Here is a 21,639-nt window from a genome sequence, read left to right on the forward strand (position 1 = left end):
CCTAGACCACTTGGAGATCCAAAATCAGAGCTAGATCCAGAAATATCCCCAAACTAAGTTGCACACTTGAAAGGAAGCAAAACACTTCAAAGGAAGTGAAACAAAGCAGGATACACACCTAGTCTGAGTTCACTAGATTCCCTGACCAAGACAACCGTCATTTGGTATGGCTTAAGCTTTAGTCTGCTTGTCTCTTTTAATTCAAAGCAGTTTCTAAGTATCAGAACTTCCACTGCCTCCACCAATTGTATACATGGGACTGGCCTGGGATTCTCTTAGTTTCCATCTCATGTATTCATGCAACTGCAGATACACACTCGAGAAATGATAAGATTAGTGAACCAGAAGCCTGAAGAGGGAGTTGCAAACCAACAGTCTAATGCAACTTGCCCCTCACACCTATTAGGTCTAGGCTGCTACAGCACAAAAATGTCTCCTGGGCATAGCTGGGTGATCTACTTGGCAACTGTCCAATGAACGGAGCTCCTGCAACCTAGAATGATCACCAGTCATTTTGTTTCCACAGCTGTTACTGCAGCACGTTGCTCTGCCACTGCTTCCAAATCCTTGGTTTTCCCCACTTCTTTATCACAACCACACCACCAGAAGGAAAGCAATCTATCTGGTGACCCTGGCTCTCTTCTCTGCTTGCCACAGAGTTCTGGTATTGTAAGGCCCATCAACAGCTTTCTGATATCTCTTTCTTTGCATAAGACAAGATATACACTTGTCACAATCTGATGTTTGGAGAGGATTTCAGTTACTGCTGCTTCAAAAGAATAATCAGGCAGCAAATGTGCATGGAAAACATTAAATTGTAATGACTGGAGACCTATTTTAATATGGATCCTGGAAAGGAAAAAAATTGCATCACACAACCTTTGATGGATAATATTCCAGCTTAAGGGTTAATGGCACTGAACAACATATCCTTTGTTTGAAGAATGACAACCTTACTGGAACTTTTTAAGTGGCATGACTATATTTTGTTATTAAAAGCTGTTTATACCTGTTTTACCAAAAGCCTCTTCTTCTCTTCATTCTGTTCCTCCTTGGCCTGCAGATCTCTCTCAAACTGTGCTTTCATGGCTTGCATATTTACTTCTAGGCGTAATTTGGCATCTTCTGTGGCTTGCAGCTCATCTTCTAGTTCTTCTAACTGTGTTCGCATCTCCTCGACTTGCTGCTCCAATGTGCGCTTGGATTTTTCCAGCTCATGAACCTACAGCCACAATGAAAGGAAGACATTCCACCCTTGTAGTTATCCTGATAATAGCGACAGAAAGGGTGCAAGACATATGTGCAGTTCCTACAACCAAAACTGTGGGCATATAAATGAGGGAGTGTACACCAGGAACACATATGCTACACCAGTGACTCACGCCACATTTCCTTTTGTCTTTGAAAAGCATCCCAACGAACAATGCCATGAATATAAGAGAAGGTAAAGCCATATATACCCCACTGAATATAAGATATATCAAATACAGCAATGAGCCTGTGCAAGTTTAGCCTTAGGATTGCAAGGACTTATTTTACAGGCAACTTACAATACACACAGATATTAAAACATGTAGAATTCAGAGAACTGTTTACAATATTAGAAGAATGTTTTCCCCCAACTCTTCAAAGTTCCGTATAGAAAATAAAAGTGTTCTTTAAAATTATACTGCATTATTCCCAACCACAGGAACAGCAGAACTCACATTTTTCCCAACATCATCTTTTGAACTCATCAGGTCCTCCATGTCTGTCCGGAGCTGCTTGTTCTGCCTCTCAAATTCTTCCTTGGCCTCCAAAGCTTCTTCCAAGGCTCGTGCCAGGGAGAGTGCTTTGGTCTCTTTTTCCCGTGCCTCAGCCTCTGCACGGTCTCTTTCCTCTGCATAACGAGCAGATATATTCTTCTCTTCTGCCAGCATCTGCACAGTGCGACATGGGGATAGGGAACAGGATTTATAGCATCTACATATCAGGATTGCAATCTTGTTATATCCTCACTGGGCTTCATATTCACCACTTCAACCCCATCAAGTGATTGCCTTTGGGGCAACCACAGTGGGTGTACCCACGTCTCATGAAATGGGACATACCTAGTCTTACTCTTCAGTATCACAAAAAACCAAAAAAAACAAACAAAAAACACCAGGATCTTCTCTAGGCTTGTTAAGTAGCCAGATGAGATTTCGATACACACTTCAGCTGATACATTCCAACTGTTAACAGACTATGAAAAAAAAACCCTTATATGCAGGTCATAGGAGCCCACTGTTAAAGTAACTTACATGGAGGCTTGTGTGTCAACATTTTCTACAGTGGAAATAACTGTGATACTGTGTTGTATCACAAATTTCAATAGTTGCATACCTGATCAAATTTCTTCTGCTTCTTCTCTAAGTTGGAAACAATCTGGCGCTGATGATCAAGGTCCACCATTAAATCATCCAGCTCTTGCTGAAGTCGGTTCTTGGTCTTCTCAAGTTTATCATAAGCCATTGCCTTTTCTTCAAGACGCTGGTTCAGAATTTCCATGTCTTTCAATAATTTCTTCTTACTCTCCTCCAACCCTTCAATTGTCCCCAAGTCATCATCAATTTTCTTTTTGGCATCAGCCAGCTGAGTTTCAGAACAGAAAATATGTTAAATAATTTCCATGGCTGGCAAGACACAGTTGTCATGCTTTATGCATGTATATAACTGTCTAATTCCCACTGCAGTGGTAACAGGGGACAGAACTGACAGAAACACCCATGTTTGGACTGCTTCTTTCAAGCTATAAGTTGGGGCTCATATTACCTGTATGTAGAAACCCATCAGTATTTAATATACACATGTATGTATGTATGTATGTATGTATGTATGTATGTATGTATGTATGTATGTATGTATGTATGTATGTATGTATGTATGTATGTATGTATGTATGTATGTATGTATGTATGTATGTATGCATGCATGCATGCATGCATGCATGCATGCATGCATGCATTAGATTTCTATCCTGCACATCTAGGCCAAAGGTCTACTCTGGGTGGTTAAGGCGATGACTTCTGTAGTCCTGAAAGTGCTCATTCACAGTCTGCAGTACAGTCTACATGACAGTGCAAGGTAGCACCATTGTACAGTACTTGTAGAGGTTGATCTGCATTGCTGGTGGGTATCTCTTACTACAACACTTTGTGATGAAAAGACAAGCTGCTCTAAGGTGTTGTTGTTTTTCCAATTAACACTGTCTTTGTCCAAAATTCTCAGCTATTTTTCTCTGCTACTGTACTGGAGGAACAGCAAAAGCAGATCAGAAAACCCAACAGTTTTTAGGTGAACTTGGCTAGGGATGAGAAAAATGTATACAGTGAGGTAGCATTCAGCATATGCCATGGCCTCTCACCTGAGACTGAAGAGTTATCATATGTTTCTCCAAATTCTTTCTGGCCTCTTCCTCTTCTTCCTGCTGCTCTTGGAGATTGTTCTTTTCTTCCTCCAACTGCCGAATCCTGCTACTCAAGTTCAGTTTCTGGCGGGTCTCTTCCTGCAACAGCTCCTGTTCAGGGAATGAAAGATGCACTGGTATTTTATCACTCAGCCTAAAAAAAAGCTGAGACTTAACCAGATACTTAAAAGTTAAATTTGACATTCTTCAGGAATATTCAATAACATGGATATTTTTTCACTGAACAACAGTTTGGGCTAGGTAAGCACACAGATCAACTGCTGGTTGAACTGAACAGATCAGTTCATCATACTGTAATTTGATGAGGCAGCATCCCAGACATGAAAGCAGTTCATTAAATGAAAACACCACATTTAAAATGGTCATCTAAGAGATAAAAAAATCCCAGTAACTGACCACTAATTAACAGTATGAGATTAATTTCTCTAAGAGCAATGATCACACAAAAGATAAAAAGGTAATTTAAAATATAGTCTCTGTTGGTACACTACAGCAGAAATTAGGCATTATATTCACCGAATAAGCTGCTTGGATGAGTAGCGAAATATTTCAACCCAACAAGAAAGAAGTCCAGTTGCCATGACTCAACTTCCAGTTAACGACACCTGAACGACTAAGAATCTTCACAAATTCACTATACTACTATCTAAGATTCAGCAGTTCTTTAAAGCAGTCAGTTAACTATAAGCATAAAAATTGATATACAGATTTTGCGAGCAAGATCTTACAGTATCAGGCGTTTTTGCTAAAGATTGAAGCAAACCACTACAAGAGAGAAACCAAATCCTTTATTTTACACATATGCATACAACTGAAACCCTAATCTGTTTATCTTCAGAAGTACTCTGAACTGGGTTGCCTTTATTCCAACAGATCAATGTGTTTGTGCTGCTGCTTCACATTCCTATCTTAAAAGCACAGGTTATGCTATTGGTATACTATGGCTAAGTGATGCTTTTGAGATTAAGAGTTCTTGCTAAATTCTTTCAGAAACAATATCACATACAAGTAAGGTGTTGCTGGTATATCAGCAGGGACATGTACAGCGTTATGTTTATTGTAGTGCTTAGTCAAAACTAAACTTCTGTCAGACCAGAGGAAAGAAAACTAGCATGTGCATGTTTTGTGAAGGTGTTGTTTTGGAAAGCAGCACATGAGAAGCAGCCCTGAAACCACACACAGACCTCCACGACATCAACTGTAATAAGAGAAAAAACAGGACATTCCTCAAAGCCACCTTGAGGCCTGCCTGGCTCCAGTATTTTTAGATTCCTTCTGACACCCTGAGAAGACCTCTTTTTTCTGGTCCTTTTATCTAATTTTCTGCCCTTCTCTACTGATTTCATAAATCATGGGTCTGATTTAAGCTCAAAGCTTCTGACTGTAATTACATTTGTCTTTCACCAGGATGTTGTTTTGGAAGATAGATTGTTGGCTGTCAGGGCAGGGGTTCCTCATGGGTCTAGCAGAATAATATAAATGCTTTAAACAAGCAAACATGCATTCTAAACGTTTAGTTGTACCTGTGTATCTTGTAGCTGAGACTCCAAACTGGCAGCATCTTTGGCAAATTTTATGCCTTTTTTCTCTGCTTCTTCCAGGAGACTTGAGACATTGTCCAGCTCATTCTACAAAACAAATAATTTAGATGTAGCATATTGGCATCTTACTTGCAAGGGACAAGTGCTCAGCCCAAGTAACCCACAATGGCAGGAATCTAAGAGAAACTCAGAATTATTCACTTTATCCCCTAATGTTTCACTGTAACATTCATGGTCATTTACACTGGGCTCAAGACTAAAATTTGCAAACTTGAAAACTAACCTGTGAAAAAGGAACCTTTTGCTATTTACAGTTTCTCTCTTGAGATTTCTAAGTAATCTGATCATTATATTTCCTTCATCCTTTTGCTCTTTTTATGGTTCTTGTAAAACCATGTGCATTACCTGGTGTCATGTTGCCTCCAACCTGTGATGAAATTCATATGGTTTGCAAAATATTTAACAAAAGGCTCTAGTGAGTTTCTAGGATCAAGCAAGGTTTTCAACCCAGGCTCCCTGAGCCCTAGTATGAGTCTTACAGTTATCCAGTTAGAATGCAGCGGGGACACCACTCACCTTTTTTGAAACAACTATTTCATGTACGATTTCCCCCTGACACCACAGCTCAATGTAGTGTCATCTTATCTTTACACATATCAGTTCTGTGACTCTAGCTCTCCTGTCTAAATAAATTATGGTAACACAAAATTGGCCAGAACGCAGTATTTCAAGCACTCTATGAAGACTAGATGGTTGTGCATTTATACGGTGGCAGATTGAAACTGAAATTTCAAGTTGATTTTTTTTAAAGCTAATTAAACTAGAAAAGGATTGCCTGTTGACAGGATTCTCCTGTGTCTTCAGGCAACCCTCTAACACAAACTATTATAATCTGCACTACTTATGAACGTGCTTAATTTCCAAGAATAAAGCAAGAAACTAATTCACTCATCAAACTGTTATTATGTTAAGATGCTTTTATCATGTTAAATTTAAATAAAATATTCCACAAGTTAATTCTAGAGGCATCTGCAGGCACCAAAATAAAGCATTGTTCTCACTTCAGTGGCATTTGAAATTATTCTCTGAAAACTCTTGATTGTTTCTTTGGTGCAGAAATAGAAACAGTATGATGCTCAAATGAGGACAATTAGGACACAGCATTTGAGCTACACAGATAGCCTTATATAAGGTATGAAGGACAGATATTTCAAAAGAGTACATACAGAACCACATTCCACCCAGTGCATTAGATTATCTTAATTGCAAATTCACATCTTACCTGTAGTTTGTTGGCTTTTTCTGCCAGTTCTGTTCTCAATCTGTCTCCTTCTACAACCTTGGCCTGTAGTTCCTGCACCTGAGCATCAAGCTTCTTCCTCTTGTGTTCTGACTCAGATCTAACCTGCTGCAACACCTTCACCTCACAGGCCAGCTCTTTGTTATCCGTTTCCAAACACTGCTTGTTCTTTTCAAGATTTGCTTTGAACTAGAGAGAAGCAAGAAAAACAGATTACCGCTCTTCATTGGAAGTTCATCTGAAACAAGGTAAGTAAAGGTTCCCCTTGACAATTTGTCCAGTCGTGTCCTACTCTAGGGGGTGGTGCTCATCTCTGTTTCCAACCCATAGAGCTAGCGTTTGTCTGAAGACAATCGTCCGTGGTCACATGGCCAGCGCAACTAGACACAGAACCTTCCCACCGTGGTGGTACCTATTTATCTACTCGTATTTTGCATTTTGCATGCTTTCAAACCGCTAGGTTGGCGGGAGCTGGGACAAGCAACAGGCGCTCACTCCATTGCGTGGATTCGATCTTATGACTGCAAGTCTTCTGACCTTGCAGCACAGAGGCTTCTGCAGTTTAACCCTCAGCACCACCACGTCCCTTCCAAGAGTTGTGACCAATTGCTGGAAAATTCTCTTTGTACAATTTAAGCCAAAATTAAACAGTTTAGTCTAAGGTAACACAGGATTTATTTGACTGGTTCCCATATGATTTTATTCACCAGGAATTTGTATTTGTTTTACAAGTTGAACAAGGAGACTCATTATTACACTGCATAAAATGTAAACTTGTCCAGGTATTTGTCAGTAGGAGTTATGAATCTCATACTTCAGCAAGATGCAGTCTAACTGTTGCCAGCACTATGTAATTGACAAAATGGAGGGCAAAATGTTCATCTAAGCAATCAAAACAGAAAATAAGTGTCTCTAGTGTTATCCCATTTGCTTGATATTCTCAGATACACATCCAAGATGCAGAAATCATGCTCTTAAAAACCTGGTTTCTAAGCAAGCAGCCATGTTAGTCTATGCCAGCCTGTTGGCAAAATTAAAGAGATGGGAAGAGAGAAAGGCAAAGTACTGTGGCACTATGAAGGCTAGCAGTTTTATTTATAAGCTTTTGTGGATCAAAATCAATTTCTTCAGACACAAAGAGAGCAAATATATCCTCTGTACATATCCCTGTGATTGTGACCATCATGACAGTAAAGATACAAGTAAAAGAAAAATGACAATGCTTCATTAACAGAAGAACAGAGCTTATTAATGAAATTGTCACTTTAACTGTTATCTATATCTGCACCTGGTCATAACTCTCACCATGACAGAAGTATGTATAAATATAATGAACATTTGTACTTCTTATGTCTGAAGGTGATTTTGATCCACAAATGCTAACACAAAAATAAATCTGTCTTCAAAGTGCCACAGTATTTTGCCTTCTCTCTCTCTCTTTCTTCCTTCTTTTAAGTTTTCCTAACATTAGAGATCTTAAGTGTTCAACTACAAAGTAAAGAATGTGAAAGTGGCAAATGACATTTTGTGCAGGCACATTCTTTATGTATCCAACACAGACTGCTACTGCACATAAGATGTGTGCTCAACTGCCAATGTATTATTTTCACACAATTTAATATGTGAAATGGCCCCTCGTCAAAACAAATTGCAAGACAAATGTTTAATAGACTGTCAACTAACAGTGAAGTCAAATATATATACAGAGTTATACAGTGGTGCCTCGCATTACGACATTAATTCGTTCCAGTGAAATCACTGTAGAACGAAAACGTAATGCGAAATTAAAAAGCCCATAGAAACGCGTAAAACCCGATTAATGTGTTCCTAGGGGCTTGAAACTCACCGTCCAGCGAAGATCCTCCATAGCGCGGCCATTTTCGCTGCCTGTGCAGCGAAGAATCCGTCCCAGAAAAGAGCGGGGAGCCATGTTTTTTTACCTGGCGGCCATTTTGAAACCGCCAATCAGCTGGCCGAAAATCATCGCTTTGCGAGAATCGGTTCCCGAAGCAGGGAACCGATCATCGCAAAGCGAAATTCCCCCATAGGAAACATTGTTTTGTGATCGCTTTTGCAATCGCAAAACCTTCAACGTAAAGCGATTTCGTCGTAAAACGGAGCGCTCGTAATGCGAGGCACCACTGTATAGTGATTATATTTGTTGAATCTATGTATTATTTTAAATTTTATTGTGTTTTGATATTGTATGGTTTATCTTGTTGTTAGCTGCCCAAAGTGGCCTGGTTGCCAGATGGTGCAGGGTTATTTTTTATTTTTATTCTTATTTTTATTATTTTTATTATTATTATTGAGTTCTGTAGCACGTAGAAGGAAAATACTATTGCGTTCTGAGAAACTGGTAGAGAGACTGATACCTGCTCCATTCCAAAACAGGTAATTCATTTGCCTAAAGAAATGCTGGATTAACAGACTGGATCTAAGCAGATGTGCACTGCAATCTCATTAAGAAACGGTTTGTGATGACATGTTAATCTATTGCAAGAGAAACAAAAAAGAATTTTCTGGTATGTTAAGGACTAACTTTTTTTTTTCAGTATAAACTCTTGTGGACTGTAGCCCACATCACCCATGTATCACTAGGAAAGTACATATTATCATCACAACATTTTTCCAATGATAATCTGGCTTCAGAAGAACTCAACCTGAGGCATGCAAGGCTTCCAGAGAGTTTTCCATCCATATGAAATCCTCTCCTACTCTAACTGCATTTTTCACTCACTCTTTTGGCCTGTTCAAGTTGTTCTGAGAGCTCTTCCAAGGCAGTTGCATGCCTCTGCCTGATCTCCTGAATCTGAGCTTCATGATTCTTTGTTTCTTCTTCAAGTGCTTTTTTCAGCTCAGCAACCTCCTGCTCACGCTTTGTCCTAAAAAAACAGTCAGGAATGCAACATTTGTTAAGTGCTCAGTTTCCACAATTGGTTTTTTTTGGGTGAGTGGGGGTTGAGCAGGGTTGTTTTGTTATTTATGTAAGATCACCTTTTAAATAGTTAACAGCACAGCTCAATGGTTGAGATACCTCGTTGCAGGGCCAGAGGTTCAATTCCCCACTGTGCCTCCTTAACAGGGAATGGACTCAGTGGTCCCCATGGTCCCTTTCAGCTCTACAGATTTTAAGATAATGACGACGACGATGATGACCACCACCACCACCACCACCACCACCAATAATAATAATAATAATAATAATAATAATAATAATAATAATAATAATAATAATAATAATAATAATAATAATAATAATAATAATAATAATACAGTGGTGCCTCGCATAACGTTTTTAATTGGTTCCAAAAAAAAAACCTTATGCGAAAAAAACTTTATGCGAAACACCATTTCCCATAGGAATGCATTGGAAACCGGTTAATCCGTTCCAATAGGCACAGATTGGCGTCCTTAAGTGAAAAAACCCATAGGAAACATTGTTAAACGATACAATGTTTCCTCCATTGGAATGTATTGAAGCCGACTCAATACATTTCAATGGCTTTGCGAAGTCAATTTTTGCAAATTTAAGTGTGTCATAAAAGGGTCAAAAATGGTTTTAAATGCTTGGATTAGCTTCTGCACCCTCTAAAACGGATGCAAAAGTTAATTTGGCTTTGATCTGACTTTTCGTTAATTTATGGTGAATTTTTTCCCCCCAACTTTTGACAGCTGTCAAAATCTGACAGCTCCATTGTTTCCTATGGGGGAGAAAAAAATTCACAAAAAATTAACGAAAAGTCAGATCAACGCCAAATTAAGTATGCACACATTTTAGAAGGTGCACTAACGATTCCAAGCATTTAAAACTGTTTTTCAACATGTTAAGACACTTTTGTAATTGAAAAAATGAACATCGTTAAGTGAAGCAGGGGACCTAAAACAAAAAACGTTAAGCGAAGCATGGTCCCAAAATCGCTATGTGAAAATCGCCCATAGGGAAAAACGTTATACGAAGCACAATCTGACTCTGAAAAAATAAACGTTAAGCGAAAAAAACGTTAAACGAAGCAAACGTTATGCGAGGCACCACTGTAATAATAATAATAATAATAATAATAATAATAATAATAATAATAATAATAAATTGTTGTTGTTGTTGTTGTTGTAGGTTTTTTGGGCTGTCTGGCTGTGTTCTTGATCCAACCATTGGATCCCGGCCGTGAAAACCTCAAGAATACAACAACAACAGCAGCAGCAGCAACAGCAACAACAACAACAACAGCAACAACAACAACAAGAATGTGAAACAGGAGAGAACATTTATTTTGCTTATATAGAACCATTACATTGCAACTAATATATTTTTCCTAATGCTTTACTCACCTGAGTTCCTGCTGAGCTGCAGTGGTATCCAAGGTATCTTCCAGCTCTGTCTTCAATGCCTCTAGCTCCTCACTCAGGTCTCTCTTCTGCTTTTCTGCCTTGTTGCGTGATGCTTTTTCTGATTCAAGGTCCTCTTGTAGCTCTGCAATTTGAGCTTGTAGTTCTCGTATTAGTTTTAGTGCATTATTCTTTTGCACAGTTTCCTCATCCCCTCTGGAAACAAAATACAAAGAGAAACACTTCATTACAATAACCTATTCTTTGAACAGAGGAAGAAAGATTCTTGATTTCCGAAATTCTGCAAGAGTCACCATTATTGCTACCAATAATCTGACTTCAAACCAACAATGTGATACAAAAGGGAAATTGAAGTATGAACAGCTTGTGATTAGGTGTGGTGTTTAACTTCAGTGTGCCACTGTACCCATTCCAAGACATTTACCTAGGCCTGTCACAGCAAATCAAGTGCAGCTGGATGCAACATAAGCTACCGTGTTTCCCCCCAAAAAAGACAGGGTCTTATCTTAATTTTTTGCTCCAAAAATGCATTAGGGTTCATTTTCAGGGGATGTTTTATTTATTTTCATGTACAACAATCTACATCTATTCAAATACAGCCATGTTATTTTCTTCTTGTTGCTGCACAATGGTGGAGGGCGGGGTTTCACTTAACTAGGGCTTATTTTTGGGGTAGGGCTTTTATTACGAACATCCTGAAAAATCATACTAGGTCTTATTTTCAGGCTAGGACGAGGTCTTATTTTTGGGGAAACAGAGTAGATTGGGGTAAGAACTGTAGTTCTCCAGAAGTTTTTTTTTTGTCTGTAACTCACATCAAACATACAGAAACACACAGAAGGCCACAACTGTCCATCTCGAGCCTAAATAATTCTTTTGTATTCTACAGAGATGAATCTGCAAGAAATAAAGTAACCCAAAGACTTGAATAGTCCTAAGCATAGGGACAACTTGCAAAGATCAAAACACAAAGACATCCATATATCTCTATTAGCAATCTGTCATTTCTCCATTCCATATTCACATCCCCCATAATATGATCTACCATCTTCAAGCGCAATTTAACAGTTCATTCACAAATAACAAAACAGGGACAAAAAGCAGGGAAAGTAAAGGCAATTGAACTGTGCACCTACAGATTTTAGGATGTCAAAATAGTGATGTAAAGACCATGAAGGACTTCACTGAAGTGCCTTCCAAAATAACTGCCAGTAGAATATATGTTGTTTGTAACTGAACTCCAAATACACCTGGGTTTTCAAAAATTAGAACTATGAGCTGTCACTGTAACTGGTAAGTATCAGGGACTACATGAACAGGTGACATCTTCCTCAGTTACACAGCTGAGCCAACTATTCTGGAGATAAACATAAGCAGGCTTCTGGTAATTGATTGGCTGCTTAGGAAAAGAGCTCAATTAAAATGCGCATGGCCTTGGCTGCTACTCTGGCTGACCTAAACAAATTTCACAATACAATATGTTAATTTTGCAATTAAGGAGCTTATTTCATTCAAAGGTGGATGGAATGCCCCAAGAAAGTAAACAGTCACATATCTTAAAATCATTCTATAATGCCATTTCAATAACCAGTCGTTTCTTACCTGGCAAGGGCAGCTTGCAACTCTTCCTCCTTTTTGGCAAGCTGGATTTTTAATTCTTCAATCTGGGCTTGAAGCTCTGCAATTTGATCCTGCAGATCAGTGGTTTCACCATCAAGTTTCCTTTTGGCTTTTTCCAACTCTTGACGAGTTTTTTCTTCTTTTTTCAAGCGTTCTTAAGAGAAAAAGTAATAGTAAGAATTTTGCTTACTGATTGTTACATGACATGGAAAACACAGTACAAGCTGGCCAAAAATGAAAGAAGGTCCAAAATCTTGTTGCGCATCATCTGCCTGCACAATGGGAATGACGTTACTTGCAACAGCAGATTGCTGCTAAATAAAGGTGTCCTGCTGAGATTTCAGGATGCAGATTCATGGCACTGTGTGCAAGCCATGTGCACTCCAAAATCATGAAAGGAAACCTTTGACTGACCACAATTTGCTGCTACTGACAGTGTAATTTCTGTTGCAGAGACAGGACTGTGCAGAAGAATTTGGATCAAGGTGACCAGATAGTTAACTCAATATTGGGGGCAAAAAGTTAAATCAAAACAAATTATAAGGTTCTTATTAATGTGCAACATCAGCTGTAACTCTAAGTACACCACTTTAGGCAGCACATTAAAAAGGAAGCAAATTGTAAATGTTTTAGCTTGTTAGTTTTGACTTTTTAAAAAAATATATAATAAACAATGATCAACAATATGGCTTTTTGTGAAAGGCACTAAGTTGTTTTACCATGTCCTTAGAACCTAGCAGAGAGAGATTGGCTTAACATTGCTAAGAAGGTTTAATGCCCATCACAACTTGGAGACAGCTTGCAAAACAACATTCCGACATGGAATAATGGGAAATATAGAACAGAGTACAGTGGTGCCTCGACTTACGAACGTCCCTGTCACGCACCCCCAGTTCCCGTTTGTTTTTCTACACACCTAGGTTTCCTTTCAAGCATAACATGTACTTTTCACCACTTTTCGCTGCCACCAGAGGATATGTTCCTCTCTGTACCAAATATGACTATTAGATCAGTGTTGTCCGACATAACAATGTTTATTTATGGGTTAGTAGGTAAATCATATAAAGAAAATCATGGATGGTCTTTTATTATTCATTCAGTAAACGTTGCTTTGGTTACATTTATGTTTGCTTATGTAGATTCACTTTAATCATGGTATTACTATATTCACCTATTTATTTCTTAGCACTTTTAACTCTTTCCAATCTTAATCACACCAACTTTCCAAGTTCTTGTTTTCAATCTTTCCTTAACTTTTAACTCTTTCAATCCCTCTATATATCTCTGTCTCTTCTTCTCTCTAACTCTCTAACTGCCCTAACTATCCCAAACTGTCTTTTTTTCTCTTTAGTTCCGTTGATTCCGCCCCTCCTGTCCTGTCATAGGCTCCCACACCAGAGCTCTAAACTGATGAACAGGAGTGACGTGTGAGCTGTCCATCACAGTCCTGACTTACGACCATTTCCGGTCGCAAAATTTTGCTTCTACTTGCGATCGGAGCTTCAAGTTACAATTGCTTCTTTGTAGCTCTTTCACTCCAACAGTTAGATATTGTTCATCAGAGGAGGCTTTGGACTGCCTGGTGCTGCTTTCTGCTTCCGGGTAAGTACATTTCCAGGGTTTTGCAGGGTGGGTTTGAGCTAGGGGGGTTATGTTTCTATGTTGTGTTTGTTTATTTGTTTTTGTTTTTTGGCCCCAGCACCTCCGATGGGGCTTACTGTGTTGTTGGTTTTTTTTTGTGATTTTTTAAAAGCCCCATTGTGTTCCAATGGGGCTTTTTTGTTTTGTCTTTTGTTTTGGCGTGTGTGTTTGTTTTTTGGCCCCAGCCCATTCCAATGGGGTTTGCATTTGTATGGGGGGGGGCTTGCAGTGGTTTTTTTTGGGGTTTTGGTGTGCTTGTTTTTCGGTCCCAGCATGTTCTGATGGGGCTTACGGTGTTTTTTGGGGTGGTGGTGGTGATTTTTCCCCCCGGCCCCGATGCGTTCCAATGGGGCTTGCAGTGCTTTTTGTTTTGTTTTGTATAATTTTTTTTTTCCAGCCAGAACAGATTAATCACATTCCAATGCATTTTTATGGGAAATGGTGCTTCAACTTATGACCACTTTGAGTTATGACCATCATTCCAGAGTGGATTAAGGTGGTAAGTCGTGGTACCACTGTACAGAGAACTCAGAAGGGATCTGATTGTCTGGATCCCTCTGTCAAGAGCATGTGAACAGTCTTCTGAGAACAGATGTTTATCAAGTAACAACAAGAATTTGACTAACTGTGGGACAGCAGCACAAGCACAGCCATCTCATACTGAGATTTCCTTCTCAAATGAAGTCCAGCACACTTATAAAAACTAGCCTTCTCCACAGCAGGAGGAGAGCTGAAAGAAAGCTCTTAGTTGGAGCTATCTCTGACTTTTTGTAACAATAAGACAACTTAACTGATTTCATTTTATCATTTTTCCTAGAAACTAGACTGATCTTTAAAACCTAATGGGTAAACAGTGGTTTACTGATAATCTGACGTTATTTCAGTTGAAAATTTTTCCTAATGAACTGTTTTTCAAAGCAAATTTGCAGTTTAAAACAAGATAACATATTTTTGCTGTTTCTATCTGGAGCGATAGAAGCAAATCCTGTAAGTAGCTAAAGATTCCGTTGCAACACCATATACTGTATTCAAAAGAACCAGCACTCCACTTGGAACTACTACACAAGTACTTCTAGCTGTAGATTACTGCCTGGACATCCTGAAGAAAACAGAAGTATTAATGGAACTTTTTAGTACCGCCAGTATGAATCATTCTAGCATCAATGGTGAAAAGAGGTTTTATGGGGAGCTTGTCACATATAGGCAATCTACAGATTACTATCAGAGAGAAAAATGGGGTGAAAGGTGTGTTACCTTCTATTGGGATTACTTATTCCTCCAGATGTCACTGTGATACAGCATCTTTCATAACTAAACATGCTGGAGAGTGTGGAGAGCCACAAGACTCTCCCAACTGCCTAGTACAAACATGACTGCCTGTTCTCTCCCCTTGGCTGCTCCCAATAGACACATAGCATTTAGTTCCCTAGCAGATGGTGGGAACAGAGAGATGATGTTTCCCAACATGGGAGTTGTGACTCCCAAGGGAGTCACAAAGTGTTTTCAGAGGGGAGGTGTCCATGGGTCACCTTATGTGCTTTAGTCCTTGTTAAATCATTTCTTCATTTACCTTTCAGAGCAAAGTAGTCAAGTTAGTGTTTATGTGTATGTATGAGAAACACTGGGGGAGAAATAAGTCTTACTTTCAGAGAAGGGATGACTTTACTCCATTAAAAAAGTGTTGTTGTTTTTTAAATATAAATGTGGCGGGGGGCTCACAAGTTACTTGACTATTATAAAAGGGGGTCATGACTTGAAAAAGTTTGGGAACCACTGGAACAGAGATGCCAAAAGGTTAGACTAAATAGTACAGTACCAGGAAGACTGATGTCATCAACACTTCAGTTTTTTACTCTTTTGGTGGTTCTCAACATGAAAATGAATAGGAACATGCATTGGGCAACTGTGCAAAGTGTGGATTCTCTTTATTTTAGCATCCTACTGTTGACTAAGAAGGACTGACTGTCAACTTACATGCCTTCCATAATTAAGTTAATCACATTCATTCCTCCATTTCAGCCTATCTGGTTAGAAGTCAGGAATACCAATAACTCCATAAGCAAGACAGCAGCCACAGTTTTGTAGGTAAGGAACAATTCCCAAATTAGGACACAAACAACATTAACTGTGTAAAATTAGGAGTCAGCCAAGTCTGAATTCTACAAGACATTACATATTCAAGCCAAAAGCCAACACTGATGATGTATCTAAAACCAAGAAAGAGATTACAAATAATAGTTCTATGACAAGCAGAACACTGTAAACATTGCATGGTATTTCTTCTCAAAACATGATCTATCAGTGAGTGCCAAGATCAGAAGAAATGTTATAAACAGAACATTAAAACCAAGAAAAATAACTATTCAGGCATATATTAGGATAGCAAAACCAAATACTTTTCTGAGAAGAATTCTCAGGACTGAAACCCTGTTGTTTAGAGTAGTCAGTTGTGCTAGAGTAGGCCTACTGAAACAACAGGGATTTGGTGAGTCAACTCCTCTGAAAGTTCCATTGATGCAAATGAACCTACCCTAGTTTCAACTTATTTAGTATAGTAAGTCACAGTTACAATAGGCCCATTTGAATCAATGGAACTTATGGAGAAGTTGATTCACTAAATCCCCATTGATTCAATGGGCCTATTCTAGTGAAATTGGCTATGCTAAGCAACAGGACTTTTGCCATTATATATTCTTACATTATGGAAATGAGATTATTTTAAATTAATTAATTAATTTGGGATCTAAGCAGTGAATATTTTCCAAGCCAACCAGGAGATGGGAAAATGAAGATATAGAGCTTCTTTTAAAATCTAATAATAATAATAATTTATTGTCATTGTAAGTATATACACATACAACGAAATTCACAGACACCCAGAGACCAGACACATGCACACACATAAAATTCCCAAACACTCCCCACCCACTAAAAGTCCCCCACTAAAAATACAAACATCTACACCGCAGGCCAAGTTACACAGTCCAACTAATTATTCACTACTGGTGGTCTTTAAGCTCATTATTAATTGCAATTATAGCTCTGGGATAAAAACTATTGAGAAAACGTGTGGTCCGAGTCTTAATTGTTCTATATCTTCTGCCAGATGGTAACAGTTCAAAAAAGTTATAAGCAGGATGGGAAGAGTCTCTCAGGATGCTATGTGATTTCCTTAGACAGCGGGATGTGAAGATGTCATCCAGGGTTGGTAGCTGGAGCCCGATGATATTCTGGGCAATTTTAATGGTTCTCTGTAGAGCTTTTTTGTCCGCTACAGAGCTACTCCCAAACCATGCCAGAATGCCATAGGTTAGGACACTCTCAATGGTGCTACGATAGTATGACAGAAGTAAATGCTGAGATAAATTTAACTTGCCGAGCATTCTCAGGAAATACAGCCTCTTCTGTGCCTTCTTCATTAGCATGTTGGCATTTATAGTCCATGAGAGGTCCTCTGAGATGTAAGTACCCAGAAATTTAAAACTACCAACTCTCTCCACTTCCTCACCGTTTATGTACAGTGGTAAATGTACATTTCTCTTCCTCCTAAAATCAATTATGAGTTCTTTAGTTTTTTTTATGTTAAGTGTGAGATGATTTTCTTTACACCAAAGTATCAACCTTTGTACTTCCTTTCTATAAGCAGACTCATTGTTCTTATTTATGAGCCCCACCACTGTCGTATCATCCGCAAATTTAATAATTGCATTGGTGTTATACAGTGGGGTGCAATCATGTGTGTACAGGGAATAGAGGAAGGGACTTAGCACACAGCCCTGGGGAGCTCCTGTACTTAGTACCAGGGTAGAAGAATGGTGAGATCCCATCCTTACTGACTGTGGCCTATCTGTCAGAAAATACTTTATCCACATGCAGATCTCCTGAAGTAATCCCAGGTTGATCATTTTAAAAAACAACCTATTTGGTAGAATGGTATTAAAAGCAGAGCTATAATCCACAAACAACAGCCTCGCATAAGTTCCCTGATGTTCTAAGTGGCTCAATACAGTATGGAGTACAATGGACACAGCATCATCAGTAGATCTATTTTTCCTGTATGCAAATTGCCATGGGTCCAAAGAAGGTGGAAGACTAGCCTTAATGTAATACCCAGAAAGTTGTGAGGGTTCTCAAGTTACAAGTTACACTGAAGGCAATAATGAGTTGGATCAGGAATAATAAACTGAAGCATAATGTAAACAAGATACGTTTTTGATTAGGAGAGAGCTGAACCTTGGAATTAGAGGCTCTTCTCCAATGTTCTTCACTGGATGCTCTTTTTCAGAGTGAGAAGTTAAGCAGTTGCCAACTAGAATAATAGAAAAGTGAAGTTGGAAGGGACCTACAAGGCCATGAAGTCCAATCCCCTGCTCAATTCAGGAATACAATCAAAGCATATCTGCCTGGTGATTATCTAAGTTTTTCTTGAATACCTCCAGTGTTGGAGCACTCACCAACTCCCGAGGTAAGTGGTTCCACTGTTGTACTGCTCTAACAGTTAGGACATTTTTCCTGATATTCAACCGAAATCTGGTTTCCTTTAACATGAGCCCACTGTTGCATGTCCTGCCCTCTGGGATGATTGAGAACAGATCCTGTCCCTCCTCTGTATGACAGCCTTTCAAATATTTGAAAAGTGCTATCATATCACCCCTCAGTCTTCTTTTCTCAAGGCTAAACATGCCCAATTCTTTTGGCCTTTCCTCATAAGGCTTGGTTTCCAGCCCCCTGATCATCCTTGTCGCCCTCTAGAAAAAGAGAACTAGAAAAGACCAAATCTCATGTGAAGAACTTCATAAATGGAGTATCCTTCCCAAATAAGTTCACCCAGTACAAAACATAATGTCTTCTTCAAAAGGAGGGCGGGTCGGTGTTTTGCTGCTGTTTTTTGGATGGGTGTTTGACACAGGGTTAACAATTTTGGTGGGCTTGGAGGTCAAATTTTTCCTGATCTTCACTGGTGAATGCTGATTTTTGATTTTGTCCTAAACTGTGCTCTATTTGTTTCTTTGTATTATTTGAGTGTTTATGCTGTCCAGAGAAAAAGAAGGGAAGATAACAAATTATTTTTTAAAAAATTGTATCAAATCTCTTGATTACAATATCTGTGTTGTTCTAATACAGCCAACACTTTAAAACAAGCCTTTGAGAATACTTTAAAAACACTTAACCAAATTCTTTTTCGTGCCCAGTCCTAACAGCTGCTAGCCTGTCATTGTTATCAAATATTATTATATTCTTTGTCTTAGAAAATGATACATATTAGAACCGTAAAGATAAGCTTATTTCTAATATTCAGTATTAGCATACTTTTGGCTTATGGATAGTGCTTCTTCATTTGATAAATCCTAAAACTGCTAACCTTCCAGATCTGTGATCATCATTTCCTGCTTGTTCTTGAGTTTAGCTAAGTTTTTGGCCTTTTCTTCTTCTTCAGCCAGTTGTGAAGTACATTCTGCAATTCTATCCTCCAATAATTTCTTCTCCTAGTTGAGTAAGAGAAAGCAGAAATTAATATATATATATGGCCCCACAGCACTAGACTGTGGTCCGACACATATGAGTTCACACAATAAATGGTGACTATGATAAAGCAAGACACTCTTTTGCCCCTCATTTTACTGACCTTCTAAACTATTTCTAGAACAACTGCCCAGGGCTGGATGCGAAATGCTATACAGTTTGCAAACTGTCAATGTTTGTTGTTGTTGTTCAGTCGTTAAGTCGTGTCCGACTCTTCGTGACCCCATGGACCAGAGCATGCCAGGCCCTCCTGTCTTCAGGAGTTTACAGTAGTCAAATTCATGTTGGTAGTTTTGATGACACTACCCATCCATCTCATCAATGTTTATATATAGCTAATATATATTTAAACAACCTATGTATTTAGCAGGAAACCCTGCCCTCCAAAAAAAGGATGGCACTATACATTTATCTACAGATGTTTACAAAAACGCATAGCTTCCTAAACTACATTTCACCCATAGATGTTACAAGTCCTCAATCAAATGAACAATGCAGCACAGTTCAAAGAAAGGGCAGATAATCTGAAATGCTTCCAGATCTCCCCCAATAGAGGAATTCCAAGCAGATCAGGTGAAAATCTGAGGGTCCAAGATCTTTATGTATCTTTGATTAATATGGACAATTTACGGGTGACTAATTGCTTTTTCATTAAAAGATGCCTGCTTCTTGGGAGGAAAGTGATGACGAACCTAGACAACATCTTAAAAGCAGAGACATCACCTTGCCAACAAAGGTCCGCATAGTCAAAGCTATGGTTTTTCCAGTAGTGTTGTATGGAAGTAAGAGCTGGACCATAAAGAAGGCTGACTGCCGAAGAATTGATGCTTTTGAATTGTGGTGCTGTAGGACTCTTGAGAATCCCCTGGACTGCAAGGAGATCAAACCTATCAGTTCTGAAGGAAATCAACCCTGAGTGCTCACTGGAAGGACAGATCATGAAGCTGAAGCTCCAATACTTTGGCCATCTCATGAGAAGAGAAGATTCCCTGGAAAAGTCAGTGAGAGTAGGGTTCTGTGTGTCAGTGAGTTCAGTGAGTGAGAGAAATTGATTATTAACTTGTGATTTATATATTTTATTTTACTGATCAAATAAGCAAGTTTAAGTTTTAAAGTAACACTGGTCTCACTGAGTAATTGGTATTGAAATTGAAATACTGGTGGCAGCAACTGAGAAGAGTGAGCACCTCCTGGAGGCCTGTGATAATAGAGGCTTCAGCGTGCCCACTACATAAACTACATAAAGCTCTATATATCCTTTTCACCAACAGCAGGTGATGCCGTCCTGTCCCTCCAGCGCTGCCTGGGGGCTGTACAGCAATGGATGCAGGAGTACGGGCTGAGGCTGAACCCGGACAAGACGGAAGTTCTGAGGGTGGGTGGCCCTGTGGATGGTGGCTTGGGAAACTCCCTCATGTTTGGGGGGGTGGCCCTAGCCGCGAAGAGTGGGGTCCGCAGCCTGGGGGTACACCTGGACCCGATGCTCACCATGGAAACGCTGGTGGTGTCGGTAGTCTGCACTGCCTTTTTCCACCTTAGGCGGCTTGCCCAGCTGCGACCTTACCTAGACACGGGGGTGCTCACTACCTTAGTACATGCGCTCGTAATTTCTAGATTAGACTACTGTAACAGGCTCTACATGGGGCTTCCTTTGAAGCTGATGCGGGAACTTCAAGTGCTGCAGAATGTGGCGGCCAGATTCCTTACTGGAGTGAGAAAATACCAACATATCTCTCCTACTCTGGCCATGCTGCACTGGCTGCCCATCCGTTTCCACATTGACCTCAAAGTGTTAATGCTTACATATAAAGCCCTAAACAGTTTAGGACCTCGATACTTGGCGGAACGCTTACTCCCAACTAGTTCTACCCGTGTCACCCGCGCGAGCCAGGAGGTGAGGCTGAGGAGCCTGACACCGAGGGAGGCCCGGAAGGAAAGAACTAGAAACCGGGCCTTCTCAGCGGTGGCTCCTCGCCTCTGGAATAACCTACCTCCGGAGATTCGCGCTGCACCCTCGCTGGGTACTTTTAAGAACCAACTAAAAACGTGAATGTATAGGCCGGCCTTCCCTTCCAGTTAATTCCTGTCCTCTTTCCTTTTTTATTCTTTTTCTCTTTATTTGATTTATTTTGTATTTTTCCCATCTTGCAGAATCATTTAATTAATTAATTGTTAGAATTTTTTCTTGAACTTTTTATCCTTCATGTTGTAAGCCGCCT

The 21,639-nt window shown here is 39.4% G+C and overlaps 1 protein-coding gene across 4 annotated transcripts in view; it reads right to left on the reverse strand.

The window, feature by feature from the left end:
* The window catches only part of MYH10 (myosin heavy chain 10), a 110,543-nt gene that overhangs the window by 11,319 nt on the left and 77,585 nt on the right, over window positions 1-21,639 (reverse strand). For all 4 annotated transcript variants that reach the window (XM_020796352.3, XM_020796351.3, XM_020796349.3 and 1 more), the window contains 10 exons: window positions 19,260-19,383; window positions 12,239-12,410; window positions 10,619-10,831; window positions 9,030-9,174; window positions 6,272-6,478; window positions 4,972-5,076; window positions 3,386-3,538; window positions 2,365-2,613; window positions 1,707-1,919; window positions 1,010-1,222 (listed from right to left, as the gene is read on the reverse strand). In XM_020796352.3, coding sequence (XP_020652011.1) covers window positions 1,010-1,222; window positions 1,707-1,919; window positions 2,365-2,613; window positions 3,386-3,538; window positions 4,972-5,076; window positions 6,272-6,478; window positions 9,030-9,174; window positions 10,619-10,831; window positions 12,239-12,410; window positions 19,260-19,383 — 1,794 coding nt within the window. The remainder of the gene's footprint in view (window positions 1-1,009; window positions 1,223-1,706; window positions 1,920-2,364; window positions 2,614-3,385; window positions 3,539-4,971; window positions 5,077-6,271; window positions 6,479-9,029; window positions 9,175-10,618; window positions 10,832-12,238; window positions 12,411-19,259; window positions 19,384-21,639) is intronic.

Source organism: Pogona vitticeps, chromosome 2, assembly GCF_051106095.1.
Source record: "Pogona vitticeps strain Pit_001003342236 chromosome 2, PviZW2.1, whole genome shotgun sequence".
Classification (NCBI taxonomy): Eukaryota; Metazoa; Chordata; class Lepidosauria; order Squamata; family Agamidae; genus Pogona; species Pogona vitticeps.